Raw genomic sequence first — 22,676 nt, forward strand, 5'->3', positions numbered from 1 at the left:
CCCTGCTCAAATTATTTTGTTTTCCTCTTTGTTGTACAATGTAATATCACTGTGTAGGTTGAGTCCAATAGCTCTTGGTCTAGCCTTGTCTCAACTAGCTGCTGCTAATGACTGGGACAAGCTGCAGCAAATGTTAAAATTAGACCAATTCATTTCCGGACTGCATTTAGACATAGGATTGCTTTGATTTGCTGTTTTATTTGCTAAAGCACATTTTCTGCTTATTTTATTTATACATTCTTTAATTTGTTTTTTTTTTTCAGTTGCATCATAATGGATCTCTGGGCCAGGTAGCCATTGTGAATGAGAAACTTCTCAATTCTGGTTCTCTGTTTAGTTAGAAACTTAGGATAGGAATCTGACTGCTCAAGCACAGTGTTCTAATGGGATATTGGTTTGGCTGCAGAGAAGTAATCAGACTCGCTTGTAGTGCCTGAAAGTTTATGTGTATCTTGAAAAGAGGCTTGTTTAGCAGAAGAATGCACTGCTCTGACAGGTGACGGAGGGGATCCAAAAACAAGCATATAGAGCAAAACAACCCCGAATACATAAGGATTTACAGGCGTAATATTCCAGTGGTTCTGAAAAGTGTGCATTTACTAGACAAGTCCTGGCACACAAATTTGAAAGTGCCTTTACAATCTATACATTATTTGTAGGAGCACTTAGTCAACACAGCAAATAAGTAGGACAGAACAGCAACCATGGAACACAGAGTAAGCGTCTGCAACAAGTAAGAGATATGATAAAAATGATGATTTTCAAAAATGATTGAAAACTATTTTCAGTGACAATAATTCAAAGGCTTTTGAATGTAGCTGAGGTAAAATGTATTTCTTCAAACAAAGTCATTAGGTATGACCTATTCTGATGCTGTTGAGTATTGAATTTCTGACAGTTTCATTCAACTTAACTCCACAATGCAAAGGTCTATATTGAAAAAATCCCTGCTGCATAATTCATCCATATCTAGGGGGGTAGTGTCTTCCAAAAATATTTACCCCCTTCCAATGATGTTCCATTTTGCTGAAGTATATATATATAGAAAAGTAATTAAATATTTTTAAACAAAACATCAATTCTCAGTTTAGTTTAAGTATCCAATTCTGATTAAAAATAATCACTTTATAAAAAATGTACATTTTCTATTTTAATCAAAATGGGACATTTTTGGAAGGGGGTGAATACCTTTTCAAGGGACTGTATACTGGATATGATCGGCATGCTTTTAATTTCTCTATTCTTTCATATTCCTTAATGCATTGCTACTGTTCTTATTATCTTAATCATGTCTTGTAGGTTTGTTTAGAAAAAAAGCTCAATACTCAATGTATATATCTTTTTTTTTTAAATAAAAAAGTTTTTCTTTCATGTGCCTGTATTTCTCATCACTTGGCATCCAGGTATCTGTTAAATAAAGCTTTGGTATCTGTTCTTTGCATTAGGCAAACCTACAGTACAAGAAACATTTGACACATATCTCAACACAGCTGAGTAACAGCAGGCCTTTCCCATTAAAATAATAATGCTGTGCAGGATATTATTTGTATTCATATCAATAGAAGCATCTGGAATATCTAGTATACTGTACTTAGGCATTTGTCATTCCACTTTATATTTTACTGAGAAGTTGTCTTTTTTATTAGATTTACTCAGGCCAAACATCCCAGCATATGAAGTCTGCAAAGTGCAATTGCCACTAGCTTTTATCTATCAAAGAACACACATTAGTCATTTCTATTAAATGTAAAAGTACAGAATCTAACAAGAGAGTTTTTTAGACATAATTTTCCTTTCTTTCTCATTTTTCTGCTGTGATTATGATGTTTTCTTCCAGTTTTGTTTCAGAATAGGCAACATTCCCTTTTTTAGTTGCATTTAGTTGGAGACCTTTAATTAATTGAACAACAGGCACATTGAGCAGTTAGAAACAGGGGTACACAGAACAAGTGATTTGATCAATGTCTGACTGTGAACCAATGTAGGGGGCTTATTTTGATTCAGCAGCAGTCAGCAATGCATTTTGCGTCCATAGCAAATGTCGTTTCCCCTATTTGGCTGTAACACAGCAGTCAAATAATCAAAGGTATGGAAATAGCATGATACTCACCCCTCACAGCTCTGCTTTCTGAATGTTCCTGTTCTCCTGTTTTTTTTATGTTAAATCCTTATGATACAGTAAGTGCAGTCATTTGATGGATGTATCCAATTTATTCTATAAAATTATGTGTTAAAAATAAAAAGCCTGTATTACATTGCAAGGTTATACTATATTTTATATAATATACAACATGGAGTAGTTCAATAACCAAGTGTCTGCACAGGCAGTGTACTGTGAGGGGGATTCAAGTTTTAAGCTTTTTTTTTCCCGATTTGTCTGCTCTGGTATATATGGAAGCCCGTTTCCGCCAGGGAGTAAAAAAAAACGCGATATGGTATCTCAGAATCGTGACTTAGTATCTCAGAATTGCGACTTAGTAACTCAGAATTGCGACTTAGTAACTCAGAATTCCGACTTGATATCTCGCAATTGCGACTTTTTATCTCACATTTGTGACTTCGAAATAATCTGTATTTCATTGTCTGTTCTTTTGTTATTGTAGTGGATTCGGGTTCTAGGGCTTGTGCCCCTCGCCGCTCTCACCATAGTTCATGTCTCACTGCATTGGCTCGAAGCCAGGTTTTGCCAGCTGAGCTAAAGAAGACCTTCTTTTTTTAAATAAAAAAGGACATACAATGGAAATATGTAAAAAGTATAAGTTTCAGCTTTTATAATTGTGAATTCCACTGGATGTGAAGTGTCTATTTCTGTATCTTATGTCATATTCTGTCTCCATTTTTGTATTTCTGGTGTTTAAATAAAAACTTTTTTAAAAAGCCCACCATCCACTATTCCATCCGGGTACTATGGAAGCCTCAATGGCAGAAATGGGATTCCATAAAAATTAGTGTAATTAATTTGATTTGTATCAGGGCACTGTACAAGACAAGTCTTCAGGCCTATAGATCCTATGATCCTGTACGATTCATGAATATAGTATAACGGAATGGCCGACATACAGGTTGTACGATCTGGTTGCAGTGTGATGATGGCACCACCCTCCCCTGCGCATAACAGGGATGCTGGCTGCCGAGGCTAAAGAAAGTGTTCTTTAGCTCAGCTGGCAAGACCTGGGTTTGAGTCAATGCAGAGAGGCACGAAGTAGGGTGGGAGCGGCGAGGGCACAAGCCTTAGAACCCGAATCCGTTACATCGGTCTTGCCAGCTGAGCTAAAGAACACTTTCTTTAGCCCCGGCGGGCAGTATCCCTGTTATGCGCGGGGGAGGGCGGTGCCGTCACCACACTACAACCAGATTGTACAACCTGTATGTCGGCCATTCCGTTACACTATATTCAGGAATCGTACAGGATCATAGGATCTATAGGCCTGAAGATTTGTCTTGTACAGTGCCCTGATAAAAATCAAATTAATTACACTAATTTATATGGAATCCCATTTCCGCCATTGAGGCTTCCATAGTACCCGGATGGAATAGTGGACGGTGGGCTTTTTAAAAAAAGTTTTTATTTAAACACCAGAAATACAAAAACGGAGACAGAATATGAAATAAGATACAGAAATAGACACTTCACATCCAGAGGAATTCACAATTATAAAAGCTGAAACTTATACTTTTTACATATTTCCATTGTATGTCCTTTTTTACTTAAAAAAGAAGGTCTTCTTTAGCTCATCTGGCAAGACCTGAGTTCGAGCCAATGCAGTGAGACATGAACAAGGCTGAGAGCGGCGAGGAGCACAAGCCCTAGAACCCGAATCCGTTACAATAACAAAAGGACAGACAATGAAATATGGACTATTTGGAAGTCGCAAATGTGAGATAAAAAGTCGCAATTGCGAGATATCAAGTCGGAATTTTGAGTCACTAAGTCCAAATTCTGAGTTAGTAAGTCACAATGCTGAGATACCATAGCGCCTTTTTTTTTACTCCCTGGCGGAAACGGGTTTCCATAGGTATATGACACAGGTAGCTGCAAGAAAATGTTTTTTTTTGTTTTGTTTTTTTGTATATCTATTTCTTTTCATCTGTAATTAGTTACATTATAAAAGGAAATAAAAATAAATCAGAACTACAAAATAAATAATAAAATGTTCTATATTCTTTATATTTGCTTCCAACCACCTTTATAGAAACTGTCCCCACACTTACGAACTCTGAACATCAGATTGCATAATAGTACAATAGTGCAATTTTCCCCAGATATTTTCAATTATGGTTCAGTGAATTATTTTAGAACAGGGGTTTGTGTGCCCTGGGTGAATGTGTTTGTGTTCCCTTTGTTAAGTAGATAACACACAATTTCTTGTGAAATGCTATTCTAAAGCCCCACTGCAGAGATAAGAAATGCTGATGGCAGGGAAGATTATTAAAAATGGTGTTTGTTGCTCTAGACACCCTCTGCCTCATCACAAATACTTTTTTCATAAACTTTGGAATGGAGTTCTGTGGTAATCATAAAAGTTTTAATAAGCTCCTATTTTATGCTTAAGTCTTTGGGCATTGAATTCTTACAGTATCTCTATATTTGTAAGAAATATTTTTTTAATTTTCTATATATCGCATTTAGTGATGCGCACTGGCATACCGGATTTGCTATAAAAATATTAAAAACCTTTCACCTTTCCAGAAAAATGTATTTCTTATTTTCTGAACATATATTGTGCACAATTTAAATGTGCAAATTTCAAACAAACTTGCGCATATGTGTAACAGGGTCAGAAATTCCCCATTCTGACATTGTGACGTTTCATTTGTTTTAATATTTATAATTTTGTGGTACACAGATTTGCTTATTAAAACTTCTTCACTAAATGTTGCCTGGCAGATGGGCTTTAATGCAGACAATTTCAGCATATTACATGGAGGTAGCATATTCTGTTTATATATACAGTATATTATACTGAAGTTGAAGCAGCCTCTTAGGAAAAGGAGCTGTCTATGTGTCTAACCACATTCTTTGTAATTTCAGAAAGCAAACAGGCAAAGGTAATTTCAGAAAGCAAACAGGCAAAGAGAATACTAGAAGGTATAGTTAACAGTGCATAAAGTAAATAAAGGGATACCATCTTTAAATTGTTCAATGTATCTGTAAGGCTTCATTTAGAATTTTATGTTCTGCTTTGGTCACCACTTTACAGAATTGTACAGTATGTATTTCTGTTCTGGAATCTGTTCAGAGGAGAATGTCCTGGTACATTCTCAGGCTTACACAGATATCTCAAAAGCTAAAAGACCTTAATCATTTCTGTGTTTAACAGAGAAGATGACAAGTTCACATAAAATATTCTAAATTCTCAAATAAATTGACAAAGTCAACATTATATACTTCTATGAAATCAACAGTGATAAATACACTGCTTTCTTTCAAGAGGAGCGTACTTGTATTTCTCAGTCAATACATTTGTACATGTCTCTTTCTCTTGTCCATAGTGGATAACATAACAAATTACATGGAAAACACAAAAGGAGAATGTAAAGAAAACTGTTTTTTTTTTCTTGAGTGTACTGTACACAATTGTACCAGAAAGAAATTTACCAGCACACACCAGTTTCTGGAGGACCAAGTGAGATCTTCAAGCTATGGCCCTGGAACAGGGAATCAAATTGTTTAGAATCTCTAAGGACTCGATAGCCACGGTATTAGGTAACTCGTTCTTTTGTTACTCTCATCTCAACAGCGCAGCAGCAAACTAACAGAAAATCCAGTGGGGAGTTTTTCTTCATTTAGTGCCCCTGTTATCTACCCCGACACGTTTTCACATTGCTTGCCCAGTAGCCAGACAAGTAAACAGCAGGAGCTACCAAGTTTGTGCTCTGCAGACCTTTTTTTGTTTTATCAAACCTGAACAGCACTAGATTGTAGACACATTTCTAAACCTTCTTGCTTCAGATGTATCCTCTGTGACTGTACATGAGAGACCAAGGTGATTTGGTGGGGGATTTTTTTTCTATGTCCTTTGAAGTTCTGCTTTGTCCCCCTTAGGGTGTACTCTACACACATTTTTAATATACCAACTCTAAATTGTGAGCTTTGCTGGCAAGCATCTGCCATTGCCTTCTGGCAGTCCCAAATGAGGCTTCTGGCAGCAGGGTTCCTATTGTTCCTCTGAAGAATAAAGGCTCCATGTAAACACCTGGAGCATGTAAAGGCTTTTTGCTGCTTAAATGGAATAAGGAAAATAGAAGGCAATCTTCTTGTTACATGTGGACAATGTCTGGTTTACATTTTAGTGTCTTGGCTTTAAAATGCAATGGGCCCATAAACACTTTTAGGTATTAGAGTTCTGTTTCCTCCAGTGAAAGAATATAAAAGCATCATGAAAGAAATATAACTCATGCTTAACAGAGGAAACGTGGAAGTAATAATGGCTGCCTGTTTTAGTCCCTCCTAAAACCAAAGGCATAAAGACTGAGATAACATTGATAAAGCAATTTTGAATGTTTGTAGAAGCAACATCAAGCATTTAAACATTGTTACTGACATTAAATATTTGGAGGGTTGTGTGAGCATTCTGTTTTTAGTCTGCATTGTGCCAGGTGAGATAAAAAATAAATTGCCTTATGTACCTGTACAATTGCAGAAAAAATATTTTTGTGATTTTGTTCAGTTTTACTGCTTTGATTACTACGTTCATTTATTCCATTCGCTTCAAAATGTTCATTTGAAATTTTTTGTTAGTGACAGATGTATTTTTGTGATAAAGAATCAAAATTATAGTCAATGTTCTACAAAACAGAAATACCAAGATGTGGAATATACAGTGATGGTCCAGCAGGAAGTGATGGTCCACCTGCTGAACTAAGCTTAATTTTTTTTCTCCATGAGACTGGGAGAATATTGTTTGTAAGGGATAGCAACAGTTATAGAGCTTGTCTATTAACAGTATTGTGCTGTAATTGCGTAATAATCATGGTAATTGATCAGCTTCCTGCTGACTTTGATGAGTTTTTAATGAACCCTTTTAACCAAAAAGGCTCAAGGCACCACATTCTAATGAGTACTGACTTAAAAAAAATCACACCAGCTACTGTATGCACAACCTTATTACTTCAAGTTCATTTTCTTCACTACTCTGAAGTTCTACATGTGCTGCTGCACAGCACAGAAAGAAATAATCTCTGTGGAAATTTCAATAGAAGGTTCCAGAATGCTGTTTGCAGACATGCATAGCTCATTGTCTGCATGCAGTTCAGCGTAGCTATTTTTGTGGTCCCTTTTTTGATGAGAGACCATTCAGTAGCAGAATATGGTCATAGTGTCAATGCTGTTGCCATTAAGGAATTGGAGCAATATAGTCCATTCCCCGGGAGGCTATATTTCTCAGGTTCATATATAACCAGGATTGGTTTGTGCTTCTGCTGTAGCTGTCTTTTTAATATCAGTGGGAAATTATACTCTCATGCAAGTCTCTTGCTTTTGGTTATTATACTTTGTAATCACGCGGCCTTTGTGACCGTTACCGGAAGCAATCAAGACTAAGCTGAGATGAAAAGGTTCTTATTGTAATTTCAGGGAAACCATTACAATACTGCTAGGCATAATGCAAAAGCTATAAAACAGGAATCCTTTCCCGTTGTTCCCATTTTAAATGAGATTGTACTTCAAAATAAGCTGCTGTGGGTGTGCATCTTGACTGTGCAGGAACTTACAGTATATAGAATTCTCTTTTGGAAGGAACTGACTTAAAGTTAACTAGCTTATTGACAGGTACAGTGACTTGGAAACATATTGAGACCCTTGAGCAGTTTTATTTTTTTTCCTTTAAGGCTTCCAATCAATTGGTAGAGACGTATCCAAAAGCATTTGCAACTGTAATTACTGCCAAAGGTGCTTCCACTAAATATGGAGTACTCATATCTAAATATTTATGCAAACAATGTATTTCATTTTCTTTTATTTAGTGTTTATTGATATGTCCTGTAACTTATTTTACCCTTAACAGTCTTCCGTTTTAGCATTCAGGTTGTCAATTAAATAATAAGTTGAAAAAATGTGTATGCATCATTCTGTAATTTCTCAAAATTGGACACTTAGTAATCTGAATGCTTTTATAAGGCACTGTACAGTATATTTGAGAATTGCACCTCTTTCTGACCTTGCTTTACGCAACAGGAGCAGGCTTATGAAACACAGGTCATTTGAAAATGGCTCATGTCCTGTCGAACATTAATTATTTTTTGAAAATGTATTGTGCCTATTTTCTCTTTATATTAGTTTCAGCCTTAAAGTTCACATTTAGCAGGTGTCATAAGATAACTAATTTCTGTGTATTAGATTTGACACTACAAAATTCTTGAAGCAATAAATTGCTTTAGTATTGCCTGTTTCATTGTACAGTATGTGCATGGCAAATAATGATGTTGATTGCTTTTATACAACAAATCTCAAGAGATTCTTTTATGTGACCGAATGTACATAATTGGCCGACCTTTGCCACAATGTAAACACAAAATGTATTTTATCACAACCTTGGGATTGTACTAGTGAGATATGTGTTGATGTTATCAAAGCATAAAATGCAACACTTCAATAACAGATATATTTTTCAGTCCTATGGGAAAAATAAAGGCCAGAGTTCTCAATCCATATTACCCCGCTGTGAATGTAATGGACACTTCATATTCTTTAAATCCATTCAGATTCAGTATGCAGAAGTCTGTTAAGAAGTGCTAGAGAAGCTATACAAATAAGTTATTTTAAAGCTGGGTTATAATGGCACATTTTATGCAAACACAAGTGGCACTGCTTTCAAATAGATAAACAAACCAAACCCAAAACAAAACTGTGATTCACTATCTTCTGAAACCTTTTAGTCATCAAATCATGTCACTTCCAGATGGGAAGATATCAGCGAGTTTCTGAATATAGCATATATAATTATGGAGTTTAACATTCCTTGAATGTGCTGCACAGTCCTCAGCTGTAGGGGTTTTCTTCTTGGAAAAGATGAGCTGCTTAATTCGAAGTGTTGTTTAATTCACTCCTGCTGACCAGAAAATACAGCCAGACATTAAAAGCGATTGGCAGACAGATTTGATCATGCAAACTTGTCATTGCATTTTCTTCCTATGTTTTCTCATTTACAGTATTTTAATTATAATGAGAATGACATTCAATTAAGGAAAAGGATATGCTCACTGACTTGTCCAGGTATACAGCTGTTATTTTTTTGTGCTGCTGTGCTGATCAGTAATTTGCCTTTTAAAGCTCTGTATAAGGCTTGCTTGGTCCATTAGTTCACAATATTATTTCTCCCATTCGGTATTACAGATTTGGTTTTAAGTGTTAATCTTCTAACTCAATAACAGCTAAATAAATTGTTCAAGGAAAATTCTAAGTACATTTTCAGAAACTAAAGTCTATTTCCTGAAAGTGCAAAAGAAAAAAAAATACTGTGAACTTTTAATTGGTACTACTTCTTTTTTTAAAATAATTATTTGAACTGTAAATTAAATGTCAACCCTTGAGATGAAACACAAAACTTAGTTAGAATACCTTCAAATGACTGTCCAAAGAAAGTGAAATAGATGCATAAATACTGTAAGTATATTTTATTTATAACTTCAGTCAGAAATTATAATCTGTGCTGTGTATTTGCATATTTTTTGTCTGGGCTAATAAAGCATTTCTTTAAGCTCTTATCAGATATGCTATGATTCTTCTGTTGGTACCTTACATGTCCATAGCAGTATGGAAATTAAAATTAAATGTTGAATTATTTCACCAGCTAAAAATACAAAAACATTTTGTTCTTTCCTTGTTTTGCATTCCAATTTTCACATCAAATACTTGTATAAATTATGGAAATGATTTTTCTGCTTAGTGTATGGTATCTTTGGTTCTGTAATGTCTTTTGAATTTCCACTACTAAATCTTCCAGACATATACTGTACTGTAGGACCTCCAATTTGTAAAGGGAATGAGAATGCATTCTGTTTGGCAACATTTTCACTACTCCAGCATGCCATTATAGGTGCTTGAGTTTACTTTTCCTAAAAAAATTTTAAACCTTTCTGTGCTGGTGTAAAAACCGTTGTAACAAGCCATTCTGGATGGACAGCCGGAACTCTATACTTTATTCTCTATTCTCTGTGATAAGTCTTAATTTGCTGTTGAGAAAATTGATAGTATGACATTGTTTTTGGTCTAGAGCAGCCCTTCAGTTTGTTCTATTTGTGTTATACCTAAAATGTAAGTTATCCAACTTGCTTCATAATCTGATTGATGTTTGAGGATGGGAATGCATGATATATGGCACCTATATTGGTGTTGAACTGTATTCTAATGTTTAAGAATTGGAACCATGTAATGCATATCAGCACTGTGTTTAAAATGTGGTAAAGATAGTGAGATAAAGGGAATTCCTTTGCTTTAACTTGTTTACAATATATTGCATGAGTCAAATGACTCCTATTGGTACAGTAGAGACTGTGGGAGCTTCAAGAGGCTGGCCAGCTAAACCTTTTGGTTGATTCTCAGCCATAATCTATTGGCACACAGGCCTCAAAATCCACACCCACTGCTATATGCCCAGTGGGTTCAATTTGTAACTGTATCGGCTTTGCATCAGTTTTTACATAATTATATGAATAGAAATATGATGCTCTTTTGAATGCTTATTACACATGATCCTGAGCTTACTGAATATTCGGAGGAGGGAGGTAAAATGAAGACATTCGTAAACAGGATGGGCTTTGACTTAATTCCCTCTAATAATATCCCAGAGTCACAATAAATATCTCTAGGTTAAAAAAATAACCTGGTGTTCCATTTCTATTTTCAGATCAACTGACTATGGAACAACATATGAGAAAATGAATGACAAAGTTGGACTGAAAACGGTGTTGAGTTATCTCTATGTGTGCCCAACAAACAAGAGGAAGGTGAGGTTTTTCACTGCATTAAAGACATTTAATGACTACAAGAGAAGCTCCAGAGATTTTAATCAAATGTACATTGAAACCTCATCCCTTCCCTGTTCCTTACTAAGGAAGGCTGATCTAATTCTGGAGATTTTGATAAGATACAGTATGTTCACTTTTTCCCCATTAAGAAAGAACCAACTTCAATCAAATCCTTAGGTGTATTTTTTTCTTTTCAACCAAGTTCTGCTCAACAGTCAGAAAAAAGTATGCAATTTTAGAAATATGGACCTTTCACAAGTAAACCGGTAAATGGAGACCCTAAATATTATACAGTACAGTAGATTACAATAGAGATTACATCTCTCATCTGCTACCATACAGTATATACTGTAGACCAGGAGGTGTGATATTTATATTTATGATTTATAATTGCTGTTATTGGTTTCTTAAATTACTATTTGCCAGTTTTGAGATTGGTCAATCTCAAAAGTCCAAATGTTCACATATAGTAACAGCATCTTCACCTTCTCACTGAGCCCAGAAAAGCACTATGATATTATGATAAGTGTATGATGCTCTCCCCTCCAAAAAGGAACTAACTCATTTGAGTTAGAAACAAATGTAATCGTGTTTGTAGAGTTTATAGGGAAATAAACAGCCAATTACCAACTGTATTTTTTATCTACTTCTTAGGCGCTGTACTATAATGTATTATAAATTTAATTCAGTTTATCATGTTTCCATGAAAGGTATTTTTTGCACATCTGGAAAGACTATTTTATGAAAGGAGTGCTTTCTTTGTATACCTTTTCTGTCAATTTATTTGGAAGGTGACAAACATATTTTTCTGTAAAAAGATATATGGGTTTTAAAAGTTTTATATTCCCAGTAAGGCTGGTACAGTATTTATTTTTTGTTTATGTTTATTAAGGTAATGTTAAAGGGCAATGGAAACCTAAAAAGAAAAATTGTTCACACTAAAATCTTTTACAAAATTATATTTGCATTGGGCCTTTTGGCTTTGATGTTATTGGCAATTTATAAAAGAAATGGCAAATATCAAGATTCTAACTCTAAAGGAAGCAAAGAAAGGAAGCTGTAGCAAAGTGCATAATAGCAATGAATGAATGTTTCCAGGGTTTTTACTAAATATGAAAGCTTACGGGTTTCTTTTAAAAGCTGTTAATATTTCATTAGAGTAGCAGTCAGAATGCCATTATCTTGCAAATTACCAGCTTCACAAAACACAATTTTTGAACACATCTCAAGTACAAAATGGCCCCCAGCATGCATTAGATCAAGCTGGGATCAGATTTTCCTGGAATCTCACAGTTTAGATACTGTAAGTGTCTCCTTCTCTACCATTCTGTTTCACTTCTGCAAACCACTTTTCCTAAAAGGCACATTGTCTAGGGGTTTGAACAGCATGGGTGAATTGGATCTTGCCTGCTTTCATCCATGCCTTTGAAGTGCCTTTTTAAAGCTGTGTTTATGCATTTCACTAAAATTAAATCAATGCTAACCAAATATTCTAAGAACAGATTTTCTAGATATTATACAGTATATGTAATATTTGTATCTATGAAAATGCTAGTGTTGCATTATGTACTTTATGCTTCAGGTTTAGACTGATCCTGCACTCCCAAGAGCCATCATAGTAAACCTTCTGTGGAAGGCTTAGTTTTACTGTGAATGGCTGTATTACAAGAAACTTTTGATCCAATGTGCTTTTAACATTATCAAGGAGATAAAAATGGTAAGGCACCACATTTCCGTGATGGAAACTGTGCCCGTTTTGTAATAGAGCTACAAAAAAGTTTGTGAGGGGCAAGGGCAAACATGAAAGCTAAAGTTAATCTTGTAGCAAAAAAAAAGAGTAGGAAAGAAATGTGCTTCTAGATTAAGGGAGCGTTCCAGTTACTTCTCAGCCAGCTAGAGTGTTCATGACCCATTAACTGTAGTAATAATGTTTACACCAAAAGATAGAATATTATGTAAAAATCCTGTATTTACATTTATGCTGCATTTAGTTTACATGCAATAAAATAAAATTTAAAAAAAGTTAATGCCCTCCAATATATACATTTTTAACTCACAAGTAAAGTAAAATTCTGCATTAATCTTTTATGAAAAGGGAGAAATAAAAGTGAAAGTTATTTTTCAGGCTTCACAGTAGATCCATCATAAATTCACTCCTCATTTGTCTAACAGAGAAGTTTGTGATAGACATTGTTTTTGTTTCTTAGTAATTATCATCCCTTTTCATTAAACATTTGTCTTTTTGTAATGGCATTATGTGTCAAAATGCTCTGCTGTTAGAAAAATTGCTTTGTACCTGTTTTAGTGACCAACAGAACTGCACTAACTGTTTCCATCTAAAATAAAAAAAAAACTTAAAAAATCCTCTTTTATTTGTGAGATGCTCATTTCATGGCAAGATTTGCAGGACATAGAAGTAATATAGTTTGAATTCAATTATCTGAAAGTCTTCCATTCAAAGCTACAATAGAAGTGATCTCCAAGCTACTTCACCAGAGCTCAGTGAGTGCCTTGCCATCTGTTTGATTTATAGCATTAAATGTGATTTTCTTTCCCATTTTAAGTTTTATTGCAGTCATTTAGGTCATTAAATAATATATTGCTGACTTGACAACTAAAATGTTATATTGAATTTTGGATTTAATTTAATATGCAATTATATTAAAGTGTGAAAAACACACTTCACCCCTGTGTTTTTCCTAGTACCACCAATCATGGTCTCCTCTATATATCGTAATTGTGTTTTTTCTTGTGTATTCTTTTTATTCATTGTTGTTGCGATTTGAGAAGCCACCTTTAAAGGCGCTATATAAAATAAATATTATTATTATAAAGAACAATATTAAAAATACAAAATGAATTCATTTGACTTTTTAAATGTTTTTCTTATTTTAGTACATGGATTGCATCACGTACAGTATATAGCAAATTCAGTTTATAGAAACACACACAGGTAAACACATAAGGTCATATAACAGTCTCTGCACCAGTTTTAATCTGACTCATTAATTGCATGATTTCATTTGAGCTTCATGTTTTAAAATCCAGGATGTAACATCAATAAAGGTAAATATTTTACGTGTCTGTGCTGGAAATGTAAACATTTCATTCCACTGGGAGCCCCTAAGGGTCTTTGCTTTTTTCTTGATGGTAGTTTTGCTGTTGAGAACTCTTATTGAAGTGCCTTTTCCTGTCAAGTACATGACATAGGAAGTGCCCTCATTGCTCTAAATGTTAGAAAGCAATTCCGTAGTGAAATACTACACACCTATTGCACTGCCTTGAGGGAGTGCAGAAGTGTGGTGAATTGGACACAGTTTTTTTGCATGTTAATGGGAAATAAAAAGCTAATTTATTGCTTACCCTTTTAACATGGCTAGAAGAAAACATGCTGGGACCACTGAGGTCAATTGCTGAAGATTTTTGGTTGTGCACTTGTGTGCATATACAGTACATATGTGTATTTGTACTATCTATATATGTTACAAAAAACATTATTCTCGATTTCTTGTGTCTGCCTTTTCTCTGCAAGAGGCCCTGTTAATTTATATTCTGCCTACTTTATGCAAAGCTTCACTGGAGGAGTGGGCTGTATGATTGTTCCATCTGCATCAGCAGTTCTCCTTGTAGGATAAACGGGAAAAGCTTAAAGATGAAGCCCTGCACAACTGTAGTGTGAGCTGCCTCTCTGCTAACAAGGGATAGGCTGACTCGCCTGGTCTCATTAGTGTTGACAGTTTGTGTAAACTCCAAACAGAGAGAACTTCCTGGCATTGCTTTGAATGATGTCAAATTATACTTTAAAGGAAAAGCAAAACTGATCAATGCCTTGTAGTCAGGGCAAAAGAAAAAAGGCGGTTCTTGCTAGAGAATCTAATTGCCCCCACAAGTAAGGTCTTTAGTTCTGGGCTTCAATCTCTCTGCTTTAGAATTTTCTACTTATCAGGGGAAATAAATTGTGATTAGCATGTTAATTGTGTCTTCAGTACAATTATGGGTACTGTTGAGGATACAGTAGCTTGCTTTTCTGTCATTTTCATATGTCCATCCTAATATTTCTTAGAATTAAAAGTAAAGAAATTACATCGATCAAATGTAGTGAAGAGGTTTTTTTTTTGCCTGTGTTTACCAATTTGTTGGTGTACATGGAATTTCTGCTGTTACAGTTTTTCCAAGTTCTTACTGATTCTGCCATTAATTATCCTTTGTACTATGGGCAACAGAGAACTCTTGAGTTACAAAAGGAGAACTGATCATTACCAACTCAATGTTACCGTTTTGTATCCTTAATGAATACATTTTGCATTAAGGAGAACTGTATATCATCTTCATTTTCCTGCTCTTTTGTTTTGCTCATTGAATCACCCATGTTGTGCTTTTCATGTTTCTCTTTTAATTTATTTCTGCTTACACTGTGTGGCTTATTTTTCAAACCAGATAAAAATAGCTGGTCGATGCTGTAGGAGAGCAAATGTTATGGAGAGGTATATTAATAAGATTCTACATAAATCTTTACTATGCTTCATTAGTGGAGTCTTGGAATTGTTTCCCAGTCAGATATAAAAATATTTGTGAAAGCTTTTTTGTAAACAAGATGGCTAGAAAAACATTTGACTGTACAAGTGTAACAGGAGTCATACTGTAAAATGAGATTGTTAATGTTACCCTTCCAGGTTTCTCACGAGACTTCAAAGCTCCTTGCAGCTAGAGGCTGTTCTAGGATGACAGTCATGCTGAATAAAACAACACAACATGTAACAAACAAAAAAACCCAAAGAAATGTGTATTTACATTATATTCATACATTTGAGACTGCTTTTCTTTATAATGCCTCCTTTGTACATGTGTGTCTCCATCGTAAAAAAGCATACTATATACTGTATTATTGTCCTTCAGATGTTTATTGTCAGAGTTCTTTATTGCCATAAAACACTATAAAGTCCAACAAAGTTTTATCTCCCTACTCAAAACCATTCATTGTCACAGCTTTATTTTTGTATTAGAAAGACATGTCAGAGTGAGGCTGTAATCCTGACCTTTTAGGTTTTAGCATATACAGTAACTTTCTCAGATTACAGTTTATTGTCTATGGTTTTGGTCATATACAGTATATACTGTAAGGATAGTCATAAATAATTTGTTTTATCAATAAGCCCTTAGGTATGAATTTTGCTTCATATATTACTTTCAGACTATGAGTTTAAATCTACCTCTTAAAATAACAGAAGATGAAGCAATGATGAAATATTATTAGTTAGAAGGTAAAAGGTTAGTTTATTTTTGAGAAGTTTGTTAAACATTTTTTTGAGTCTCCACCTTCTTAGAAATTCACATCTAGTGTTCCAGATCATTATCTTGAAAAATGTCTTCTTATGTATAATTGTGGAATGAAAATTATTTCAGATTCAGCTAGAACACCTGTATTAATGGGTAAACCAATGTGTGATTGTAAGCATCTCATTGTCAGCCAACATTTTTGTCAAAACATAATAGTTGAGTTTATTGCTATTCATAGGACAGGCCTTTTAGTTCTTTTTTTTACCATACAACCTACACATAATACATTATAGATGTATAATTTACATTCAATCCACTGCACTGGGTATTATTCTTAAGTGCTGAGAATACTATGCTTGGCATACTGCAGAGCTCCAGCTTTGGAAGACTGGAATCCATCTTCTGCATTTTGTGTACCTGTTCAACCATCAGCAGTTTAGGGCTTGGAAAGAAGCATTAAATTGGTTTAATATGAGCAAATAACTGGTGCAATTAAGTAATATTGTACTTGTGTGGAAGGAAGCCAGAAAACCCAGTGGCCTTTGATGATTTGACTTGTTCACCCTTGGTTGACAGTCACCAATTTTTCTTTAAAGGTTCATTTTGCATCTACTGTACAGTAGTAAAATGAAAAGGGATTTAGTGTTTTCTTTTACTGCATTACATCAACAATATATGCATTTGATTTTGTGTAAAGAATAGTGAAGTAGAATTACCCTATCCTCACTAATTTTATGTTAAATCCATTTGAAGACAACTACTGTATGTCTCCTGTTATTATATTAGAATCTGGATGTCAAGGGCTGGGCTTGGATATTAGTTTTTTAACATGTTAAAGATGGGATTACTTGAATTTGTTTGTTTAAAGCTAAATCTGAAATAGTCCCTCTTTGCAGTTGGTTTCCACTATAAAGAAGAAAACAGACACTAGCATCATTTTATGTACATTAGATACAGTAAATGCAAATTCTTCTTTTGTCCGAAATTAGTTCGTTTTTCTGTCCTCTGATTTTGAAATTTAATACATAGTTACTACAGTATTTGTACATACTGTACAGTATAATTTGCCTTGTCTGTAGTTGCCCTCAAATATTAATGCACTGTCTTTAGGAGAGCATGAGTCCAAACTGGCAACTTGCATACAGCTCATAACAAACATTGTGAATGACTGTAGTCAACATGTGATATATTCACACACTATAATTCACACAAGATTTTAGTAAAAATGTCCTTTTGTCTTAATTATGCGCTCTTTTCATTAATCAATTAAGAAAGAAATTGAGTGAAGAAAATCATGTATCATGTATCTAATTAAGCATTATGCACAGCATGGCTATTAACTAAGGCAATTTCTTTACTATTATGCACTTTAGGCTGTGTTTCTTACTCACTGATCATATCAAGACTCATGTTGTGTCAGAGCTATAAGGAATTTTCTGTAAAAAGTTTAGTGATACTTTAGCTTTGCAGATTGCAGTATGTTAACAACAAAAACCAATATGGTACCCAATTTAAAAAGAGAAGAGAGATGGTGACACAAAAGGTGTTGCTTTAAAGCTGGAGACAACAGAATGACCTATTCAACAAAAAGGCCATCAAGAAGCCCTTTGATCTTCATCTTCATATGGACAGTTTTATATGCATTATCTAAAATAACAGATCGATTACTATTTGCATATCACATCTCTTCTCTGTGGAATGGTCTTTTATATCAAAGCTTCCATCAGAGCAACCTCTTAATTCTAAGACAGCAGAACAACCCTTTTCCATTAATGAACCTATTCTATGGCTAAATTCTAATCAGAAAAGAGAAAACAATTTAATGCATTTATATTGTGTTTTTCATCTCAGAGAATCTCAAAGCACTTTTTTATATATGGAAATTCAGATTTGGATCCAGAGGGAAAAATTACACCTAATCATTTTTTTCCTTTCAGATGTTCCATCTCAGTACTGGCCAGTACCAACTTTATGTTCTTATATACATAAGCTTATTTTCTGTGACTAACAATGTCATGCAACAAGGTGTTAGTGTGGCTGCCTACCCAAATATCCTATGTGTTTAAATTAGGGTTATACTGTGTTAAAGACTGTGTACCAGACAGTTTACTCATGTGAAGAAGTCTGAGTTTAAATCAATACCTTAATAACATTTTTTTTGCAGAAATCAGAAATGCTGTGCTCAGTTAAGTTTACTGTAATAAAACAGAAAATATAGAAATGTTTCATTTACTAAAAAGTAGACTATTGTTTTTTTTACTTCTTTCTGTTGAAACCAATTTATAATGTTCTGGTACATGAGCCAAGGTGAAAAATGGTGAAAAAAACATTATAAAGTGACATTTAACAGTTTTTTTCTTTTTTAAAAAGCAACACATTTTAAATTTAGTTATTTTTCATGTTATTGGTATAAGCTTTGTATTTCTTGTGCCTCTTATAGGAGAGTGGAAGTGATCAACTGTGGTGTGATTAGTTTTCAATTAGACTTCCAATACCTTTGTTTATTTCTTGAAACTGCTGTTGCAGTCTATCCAAGTCTACTATCAGTCTTTGATGCTTTGTTTTCAATAGAGATTAGTTCTTTTTAAGCCCTCCACCCTGATCCCAGGAGGTGCTACTGCAGATAACCTCCAAAGGTTATCCCTCAAACCTGTATTGATTTCAGACTGTCACTTACCTCCCTCCCGTATTCCTTAAGGACAAATTTGCTTTGAGCTGTCAGGGATATACAGCAGGAAAACTTAATTAACTGTTGATGCATTGGGTAATGCCTTTTTATATCCTCATGAATGAATTGTGGGTTGATGCAAACATGCCCTCTATTCCAGAGTTCAAACAGTTTGCATATGCATTTGCGTTCTGATTTACATCCGTTTTTAACTTTTATTCACTGTATAGAATTTGCAAACCATTCATAAGCATCACATCAGACTGTGTTTTTTTTATTTTAATAAAGTAGACCTTGTTCTTCTTCTGTCTCCTTCCCAATGTCTTAAGATGATGAATGTATGGTGAAACAAGAGATGCTAACTTAAGCTTATTATAAAGCTTTATTTTAAACATAGCATGAGTAGTAGTAGTAATTGCAGTCATAGTTTGAGTACTCATAGCAACATTAAACCATATTTCTTATTGTTTCTAATACTATATCTATCTCACCCCTGTTTTATTTGTGAAAGGGATAAAATGGCTGTGTTTACAATATTTCCTGGATAAATCTCTGTATACAAATACAAATTCAATTCAAAGAATTATCTTCATAAAATGTGTGGAAAAGAATGATATCAAATGTACCATGGAAAAAAGGATAACTTGTCACTAAGGTATTGAGAACTGAAAAAGTTCTGCCTGTAAACTGGGCAGAAACAGGATTTAACATCTGGGTATAAATTTATATTATTCAACTTCAGAGACGGAGAACAGTTTCCCATAAGCAATATTTTGGGTACTAAATACTACAGTAACAAATAAAAATCATAATAGTTTCTAATGAACCACTTTGGTTTCATTTCCCTTAATCAGTGATGTAAAGCCTAGGAAGCAGGCAGATCCATTGTAATGGCTTGTTAAATTACCCTAACTCTTGAAATGGATTAGTACTGTACTTTAGGTATAGGGTAATACAGTATGAGTTTTAGCAAGCCCCACACAGAATCTTTCTTCTATTCTAAGCAATGAATACAGAGAGTCCCTTTAGTGACTGTAGGCACTCAGAATCTCCAGCTAGGAGTCTTAAGGTTGTATTAATGGTGTTACAGCAATTTCATTTTCCACTGTATAAATACGTCCGCTGATTGACTATATTGCTTGCTTGAAAGCACTGACACCATGGTAATCAAATCACAGTGGCTGGTTGTATTTTCATGGAGCAAATGTGTGAACAAGTTTACAGGTCCCACAAGCATGTCAGAGTGCAGGGTTTATCACATTTTCTGGCCACTGTTGGTGGCATTGTTACTGACATTTGTAGTCTCAGTTACGGGACCCATATTAAACAGTGTATTGAATCATCACTTTAATGTCCAGGAATCAACTTAGAGATCAAATATATGAAGAGGTATCAATTTATATATGTTTTAAATAAGATAGATATTTGGGTATGGCATTATTATTTTTTCTGTATATTCATTGGCACCCTGTATCCATGACTGTTATTCACTAATTTATCAAGTGTAGATATCTTTTAATTTACTAGAATGGGGAAAAGTAACAGTGTGCAAGCTCAAAAGAACAAAAAGAGGTTGATTTCACCATGAAAAGTAAAAAGATAATAGAAAAGGCACAATGTTTCAGCGACAGAGCCTTCACCTGATGGACCACTCTTCAGTATAATATATTATTTATGATGCTTTTAGGATTTCTGTAAAGAGAGACAAGATGAGATGGAAAATCTGGAAAATCAATTTCCAGCAATTAACTAATTAACTTTTGACTCAAAAGAAATGCTAAGGTAAAAAATATAATCCTTATTGATAACGTGGTACAGATAATTTCACATTTTCACTGTTAATTTGGTAAACTCATAATATTCCTCCAGCAATAAATGTAATTGAATTGATCCTTAGCTTGTAAGTCTTGTTGAACATAAAAACAGCCTTGGAGGGAGGATATCTAAATTGTTTTGTGGCAGCTTGTTCAGTACCCTGCCAAAAAAACAGTAAAAACTTGAAGTGTCCTCGAACAAATGGCAATCTAATGTTCTTGCAGCGACTTTTGGAGTGGTGAATTCCAGCATTTAACCCCTTAACATACTGTACAACTGACACAAAGAAAGGAATCTATAATCTTTTTATTTTAAGTGGTTATGTAGTTAAGTGGAGTATGCTGTTGCTCCTGACCATAATACCATCCTGCTTGCTTCTGCTTACAAGCCAGTAGTCAAGTTCATAGAGGCAGTGGCCAAAACAGTTAAAGTATCATCAGAGTTGAGTATTGACAACTTTAAAATCTGCCTTGACAGCACTAATGGGAATGCTTTTATAGATCTTACAAATTGATGAGTTTGAGAAGTCGTCCAACAGGATGGAATCAGCTGATGAGCTGATAAGTTGAATACATTTTTTACCCTTTTTTAAGAAGAATTTCAAAACAATTTCACAATCTGTCCTCCTAACCTACTGATCACCAACAGCCACTTATTCCAGGAAAAACACTGCAAATCTGAACTAGTACAGTTAAACTATTTTACAAAATTCTAGACGAGATTCTACTCTGAAAAAAATTGTATTATTATTATCATTATTATTATCATTAAGCATATTCACTTGGAATACTAAAAGTGGCAGAACACTAAAGTGTTGTTGAAGTGAGTGCAACTGAGTGGAGTCTTTTAACACCTATTCCAGCTCTCTTTAGACAGTTTTATGTTGTGAACCTCAGTTCTAAAATCATACTTTGGTGAACTTTTACATCTTCGTGTCCATCTGATCCTTAGAAAGGCCTATGCCATCATTGAAGATGCAAGTTATATGCTTCAGTGGCCTTTTGAACTTTTGATATCAGGATTATATCAGTCTTCACTGTCTGCTATGCAAGACAAATAGAAGAAAATTTAGCTTTGTTGTAAAGCTCAGAAATAATGAGTGTAAAGAAAGTTTAATCAATATGATCCCTTCTGGAGAGAGTCCCCTCTGCTAATGTACTGTACATGTACTTTAATACGTACTTAAATATGTAATGGATTGATTATTATTTTATTTTGTAGTATAGGGCAGATGACTTACAATGCACAAACACATTGTTACTCTAATAATTATTTTATGGATCTTTTGTTGTTTTTGTTTATTTATTTATTTTTAAATGTGATACTATGTTTTTATTATTTTATGTTGTATGTTGCAGTGTTTGCTGCTTACATGTAAACTGGTGATGAATAAAGTATTTTAAATTGAATTGCATATAAACACATATTCGATAAAATAATCCCTTAGAACAAAATGGGGAAAAATAACTCTTGAAAGCTTTTCCTTAAATTTAATTTTTGTTTCACTTTGAGTCATATTCACTCCTCTGTTTTCAAGGAGGAGCATTATATACTTGTTTAATGTTTAATATTTGAGATAATGCAGAGAGTATGGTTTCCTTATTTCAAAAGAATTAAAATGTTGTGTCATGGAGTTACAGGATTGTTCTTTCTTGCGCCCCCCCCCCCCCCCCTTATTCTCCAGAGATTTTGCAGTGGTCTGAGTGTAATTTTGTATATGTATTGATTTAATATCAGACACAGTTCTTTAACCACTTTCCTTTGAAATAGAGTAAAAAAAAAAAACAAGTGTAAATAAGAAATCCCAAAGGGCCGGTCTTAATTTCTACAGTATATACGCTATACTGTATAAGAAAAAGAAAGGCAGCATATGATATTTTTCTGCTCACATACAGTACAACACAAAAATATTTTTAAAGTAAAATAAATGTGACCTGGTACTAGATGT

At 34.3% G+C, this 22,676-nt stretch overlaps 1 protein-coding gene across 1 annotated transcript in view; it reads left to right on the forward strand.

Moving 5' to 3' along the window:
- The window catches only part of sorcs3a (sortilin related VPS10 domain containing receptor 3a), a 140,335-nt gene that overhangs the window by 26,105 nt on the left and 91,554 nt on the right, over nt 1-22,676 (forward strand). Inside the window, exon 3 of the mRNA XM_088915789.1 lies at nt 10,848-10,947. Within this exon, the coding sequence (XP_088771915.1) occupies nt 10,848-10,947 (100 nt within the window). The remainder of the gene's footprint in view (nt 1-10,847; nt 10,948-22,676) is intronic.

The sequence above is a fragment of the Atractosteus spatula genome, chromosome 5 (genome assembly GCF_055471065.1).
Source record: "Atractosteus spatula isolate fAtrSpa1 chromosome 5, fAtrSpa1.hap1, whole genome shotgun sequence".
Classification (NCBI taxonomy): domain Eukaryota; kingdom Metazoa; phylum Chordata; class Actinopteri; order Semionotiformes; family Lepisosteidae; genus Atractosteus; species Atractosteus spatula.